The sequence below is a fragment of the Portunus trituberculatus genome, chromosome 37 (assembly GCF_017591435.1).
Source record: "Portunus trituberculatus isolate SZX2019 chromosome 37, ASM1759143v1, whole genome shotgun sequence".
Classification (NCBI taxonomy): Eukaryota; Metazoa; Arthropoda; class Malacostraca; order Decapoda; family Portunidae; genus Portunus; species Portunus trituberculatus.
The window spans coordinates 1,260,899-1,267,219 of NC_059291.1; the positions used below are offsets into that span (position 1 = coordinate 1,260,899).

The 6,321-nt window shown below is 41.7% G+C and overlaps 1 protein-coding gene across 1 annotated transcript; it reads left to right on the plus strand.

Annotated features, from left to right (window-relative positions):
- The first annotated feature begins 3,198 nt into the window (after positions 1-3,198).
- Positions 3,199-5,965, plus strand: LOC123513898. Its single transcript, XM_045271359.1, has 2 exons — positions 3,199-3,631; positions 3,819-5,965. Exon 2 carries the CDS (start codon positions 3,899-3,901, stop codon positions 5,963-5,965), a length of 2,067 nt encoding a protein of 688 aa, XP_045127294.1. The 5' UTR covers positions 3,199-3,631; positions 3,819-3,898.
- Positions 5,966-6,321: the final 356 nt, after the last annotated feature.

Genomic DNA, 6,321 nt, shown 5'->3' on the forward strand with positions numbered 1-6,321 from the left:
TTTCTTCCTCCTTTTTGGTCTCTCTTTTGTGTCGTCTTCTACATTTTCTTTTTCTTTCTTTCTTTCCTTCTTTCTTCTTCTTTTTCTTGTCTTTCTTTGCTTCCTCCTCTTTTTCTTATTTTTTTCTTTGCTTCTTCTTGTTCTTCATTGTCGTCATCACTCAACCACTGCGCTATCACCACCACCATCACCACTTGTCACCACACCTAAAAGCTAACAGAGACAATGCACTCCTACAATAGCGGCAACACAGCAACACAGCGCAACACAGCGGGAGGCAAGGAACAGCACCGCAGCACCACCACGGACAACCCCGCCATACAATATACGGTAATTTTTTGTTGAGCCATTGTAGAACTGTTATTAAATCAAGATGAAAGAAAGAATTACCACACACACACACACACACACACACACACACACACACACACACACACGTTCTTAGTTTTTTAATGCGTATAGAGGCAGGCAGGATAATACACCTTTTGATGCAGCGGTGGGCTTGTAATGACTACTACAATATTCATCACTTTTTTTTTAGAGAGAGTAGCTGTGTTGTTGTTCTCTACAGTACATCAAAGTGAGTGTACTTTAATTACTTGATATATAAAATAATTGACTTAAACCGCATGAGTAGCGGAGTGGTTGGTGGTGGTGGTGGCGATAGTGGTCTTGGTGGTAGCGGTAGTGGTAGTGGTGGTGGTGGTGGTGGTGGTGGTGGTGGTGGTGGTTTATGTAACACCGAAACATCCTTCAGAAGACTCTCCTTCGTCTCCCATGACCTGGAATGCACCTCGCGTCAACATCAAAGTGTATTATTTTTAAAAACTTTGGTAACACGCACTCTTTTCTTTCCTATATTTAATCAGAGAGAGAGAGAGAGAGAGAGAGAGAGAGAGAGAGAGAGAGAGAGAGAGAGAGAGAGAGAGAGACTCAGTGAATGCCGCATAGAAGAGTGAATGCGGCACCGAGACCCAAACGCTCAAGGAACACGCGGAAAAGTAATTTTGGAGAAGAGCTGATTATTCCGTCCTTTGAAAGTCTTAAGTCTGCGGGCTGAGGGAACAGGTCGTTACCCACCATCGTCTTCAAGCACATTAATTAGTAAAAGCTTATTTTTACTTCTCTATTTAAGTAATATTTCAAAGAACACTTTATATTTTCTTGTGTTTCTTAAGCATCAGCGTCAGTTATTACTTATTTTATATATTTATGACATTTCACTCGTTAAAATGTTGAGGTGTAAATATTTCCATGTTTACTTTGAGTTTCTTAATGTACTCTTTTCATTGCTATGAAGCAGCACAGCATGACCTCCAACCCGGCGGTGCCATTAATGATGGACAAAACCAATATATTATTCAGGCGCCTTAAAGGTAGCAGAAGAACATTAAAAGGAAAAATGTCAAGTGCATTAAATGTTTGACGGTTTCCAGAAATTATTCAGTAGTCATAACAATTTAAGTATTTTGTAATTTTAGACGAGATCACATAAACAATTAAATCGAAGAGAAAATTACTAAAAAAAAAAAAAAAAAGGGATGTCAAATTTTCTAGGATTTAACGCCATATTCCTAACGAAAAGGTTAATGTTTCCGTCAGGTGTCCAGGGATGAGGTGCTCGCTGTGTTAAGTAGCCTTTTGACGGCGGAATGGCGGAGGCTGCTGCTTCCACCACCAAGAGTACTTTTTTATTTCTCCGTCAGCCTGCAGGGGTTCTCTGCTGCCGACTTTTCATGAATGTATAGGAATTCAATGCAGTACCTAATCATCTGCTGCATTTTGTTTAAGTAAGTCTTGCTCATTACCAAACTTTCCAAGGAACATAATGCTCCACACACTGCAATCTGCTGCTTCGCTGTGTGGATAAATGGTAAAACAAAGCAAGATGGAATAGCCGGTAAGAGAAACAAGATAGCTGTTTACCAGTCGGCGGCGCGATGCAGTGAACATATTGCAACGCGTTTCCTTTCGTGTCTTCAGCAGCACTTGGTACATCTCCACGCAAATAAATGCCGCTTGGCTTTAGCGTGCCACATGCTCACGCGAGGCTCTTGCCAATAGACGGGACTAAGCAGTGGAGATATTGCGCCAAGCTTCCCTGCGTATCTTCTGCGACTTTCAGAGTGCATCCAAGCAAGAAGATACTAACTTGGCTGCAGCTCCCTAAATCCTCCCACGAAGACCAATTTATCACTTGCTGCACAATACTGTTTTTGTTCTCAGCCTCATTCTGTCCATCTTATTAATGCAAAGGCTAACCTGTATTAGTACATTCTTCTCTCCGTTTTCCTGGCAAGTTTGATCTTCTATTGACACTTTTTAAACATTCTTATATCTAAAAATATTGTCAAACTGATATAGAACCCTTTCTGGCTGAATTGTTTTTTCTGATAGAAGTAAAGAAGCCTTTTTCTCTTTTTATGTCTTTTTGAAAATAAGAAAAAAAAAAATAGCTCACTGACTCAGGAAACAACACCTTGGACCATCGATCCTACAATTTTTCACTTTTTTCGTGTATGTTTGTGACCTGCAGCAATGAGGGCCTTCTTTTATCAATGCTCTGTTGCCCTTGGCCGGTGTCCCTTATACATAAAAAGAGAAGAAGAAAAATTGAGTCCCGCTGCGTGTCAGGTACATTTGTTCACCTTCCACGCAGGCGCTTCAGTCATTACGTGATAGTGCGTTTCGGGGCAGCGTCTGGAACGGTGGTATCGGTTCGGCGGGTGGCTCATTGTGCTGATCGCTTCCTCTTGTTGAAAATCACCCAGCAGGAGAACCAGCCATCCTTCTCCATGCTCCGTTGCCTTCTACTCCACTCCACTCCATTCCACGACAATACGTTCCGTTGTAACGCGATGTTCCTAGCACGTCCCCGTAAAGATATCTTGTCAAATTAGACGTGACAAGCAAGAATGTGTTATCAGAGCGATGAGGAACAATGACAAGAACATAAATAAAAAACAATAAGCAATAAACATAACCTGACACTATCGATAAACTGAAATAATAAGCCACAAACAATATCTACAGCAATGTCCATTTTCTTTTATCGCCTTCACTGTCAGTACCTCAAGGGAGACATGATTAAAGGTGCGATTTCTATCACTCTACTTGTGTTACCAGACTAAGGGCGAGTTGCAGAAACCCGATTATTTGGATTCGACACGGAATGATGATCTCAAGGGGTGTATCATGAATCACGATTAATTGGGATACTTAGCGGTAGTTGTGGTCGTTCGTTTTCGCCCGGGTTCGGGACGGTCCTGTGTATTATTAAGTTTTCTTGTTTCATGTATTTTGTAAGTATATTTCTCTGTTATATTAATAAAAATGTATGTATTGTATTTTTTGTATGTTACTTGAGTGAGGATTTACATTAGTTACGGAGGTGAGGTCTTTCATGGGTTCACTCTGGGTGGCCAGTCGTGACGCAGGCGGTGCCGGCTGTGTGAGGTGCCCGTGCTCCTGGGTCGGCCTTGTAAGGATTTACACGGTGACGGCTGCGATACTGGGAGTAGGTGGTGGAATGCCGGTGACCGACGTTGTTATCGCCAAGGGTTGTGCAGGGTCCGCCGATCTGTGTGTGCTTTAGGATGCATTGTGGGTGTCCAGTGACGGGAGGTACCGCGTAAGTTTCTACGTATATTACTATGTACGCCTTTGATGATGTGACTTATGTGCAGAACATATTTATTGTGTGTGATTCATGATATCTGCTGTGGTTTATGTGTCTTGTGTTTAGCTTAGTTAGCAGTTGCTTGGGAGATACATGTAATCATCTAGGGGTTTGTTATTATGATAAGTGGCACTTGCAGGTTGAAACAACACAGCATTAAAGTTGCAACGTCCTGCCCGCTCTATCATTGGTCATCCTACATTTCAACGCGGCTCCAAGATGGATGGGAAGGACATACAGAAGGTGAAGGATGCACGCACGGTAGCCAAGAGGACATTCACGAGGAAATGCAAGCTTTTTGATGAAGCAGTTACTCGGCGTGACGCTAACGTTGTGTTAAGTGACATCTGTGCAGAGGTATGTGATGTGTTTACGAAAGTTGAACGATGTCACGAGGAATACGTGTCGATCCTCGTAAAAAATGGTGAGGAAGAAAGTGTCATTGCGGAAGCTGAACAATACATTGATGAACTAGAAAGGAGAAAGCTTGATTTGGTGGCCACTGAACGTAAATTGTGTTCAGGGAAGGATCCAGACAAAGATGGATTGCTTAAGGTGAAAAGTATTCAGCCTCCAGTGTTTAATGGGGAGATTAGGACCTACCCCACCTTCAAGGAAGACTATAAGAGATTGATGGAAAGTAGTTTTCGTAAAGACCCTTATGCTCTAAGGTCATGTCTGAGTGGTGCAGCACTCGATGCCGTCCAAGGAGTAGAGAATGATTATGACAAAATGTTCAACAGATTAGATGAAAAATTTGGAGATAATTGTAAATTAGTGGATACCCTGTTATGTGATTTGAAGTCAACCAAACCTATCAATGAAGGTGATATCAAAGGGTTCGTTAGGATGGTAGAAAAGTTTGAAAGATGCTGGCTTGACATGAGAAGGATGAATCTAGAGAGAGAAATGAACACTGTAAACATGGTGAGCTTTGTGGAGAGAATTATGCCTGGCACACAGAGACGTGAGTGGGTTATTTGGTCTGAGAAATATAGAAATTCCACAGATCTTTTTGAAAGATTAATGGAGTTTTTACTCAGGGAAAAAAGGGTACTTGAGTATATGGATTCAAGCGTAAGATGTAATGCAAGCAACAAAATTTGTCATAATGCCATTAGTCAGGTAGATAAAGAAGGAAGTGATGGTGGCATGACATCTATTATCAAGAAACTCCAGGAAGATCAGAATGAAATGAAGCAATGCTTGAATCAATTAACACAGTCCATACGTGATCTAGGATTGGGAAAGGGTGATTCAGAGCAGTCTCAATATCAGGGTATTAAGTGTTGGCTACATGATTCTTACTCCCACAGCATACATAATTGTAATGAGTTCGTGGGAATGAGCAATAGTGATAAAGTGGAAGTAGTGAAGAGAAATCGGATTTGTTTCAGTTGTCTAAAGGGGAGTCATATGTCAAAGAAGTGCTGGTCGAAGAGACCATGTAATATTGTCTCGGATGGACAAAGGTGTGGCAAGGACCACCATCCCTTACTTCATGAAGCCTATATTGAGGGGCTAATGTTCCACATGACACTGACGGGAAAATTGGAAAGTAGAGTAAGAGACAGGACACTGTTGATGATGAACAAATTGTATTCCACCAACTGTTCCACACCTTTGAACACACTTTGGGATCCTGGAAGTGACATAACTTTGGTGAGATTTGACGCAGCGTCTAGATTGGGCCTCACCGGTAAAGAAGTAACTCTGTCAGTCACTAAGGTTGGTGGGAGAACCGAACGGCTGCATAGTCGAGAATATATCATCCCCCTTAAGGATTTGGATGGGAAAATTTGGCGTATTACTGCATACGGTATTGAGAGCATAACATCAACCGTTTGTAAGGTAGACTTAACTGAAGTGACGAAATTATTTGAAGGCGTTTCTGTTACTGATCTTGACATGCCAGAGGGCGACATTGATTTATTAATAGGTACGGACTGGTGTAACCTAATGCCTGAGGTTATATCGTCTGTGGGTACCTTACAGCTTATGCGGAGTATGTTCGGGTACTGCATTCGTGGGTCACACCCTTTGATCAAGTTCCATAAACCAGGGAGCAATGTTTTTGGAGTCAGGATTAGTCATATTGCTTGTTCCAGGAACCTTAGTGAGTTAAGAGAGGAAGATAACTTTAAGTTGAAGATGAATTTAGAGAAGTTTTTTGAAATTGAAGGTTTAGGTACTTATTGTGTCCCCAAATGTGGAGGTTGTAAATGTGGTTCATGTACCCCAGGAGACAAAAATTACAACCTTAAGGAAAGAGAGAGTTGGCATTGATTAGCGCAGGTCTGAACCATGATCCTGATGAAAAATGTTGGACTGTCAAATATCCTTGGATTAGAGAGCCTGAAGATTTACCTAATAATGTATCTGTTGCTGTTGCTCGTTTGAAGTCAACTGAAAAAAGACTCAGTAAATTGGGGACGCACTATTGTGGATTATATAATGACCAAATCCAGGATATGGTGAACAGAGGGGTTGCCAGAAGGTTATCCATCAAGGAGTTGAACAACTATGAAGGACCAGTACATTATATTCATCATCATGAAGTCCTCAAACCTAGCTCCAGTTCAACTCCCCTTCGCATTGTGTTCAACTCCTCAGCCTCCTACATGGGCCATATATTGAACGAT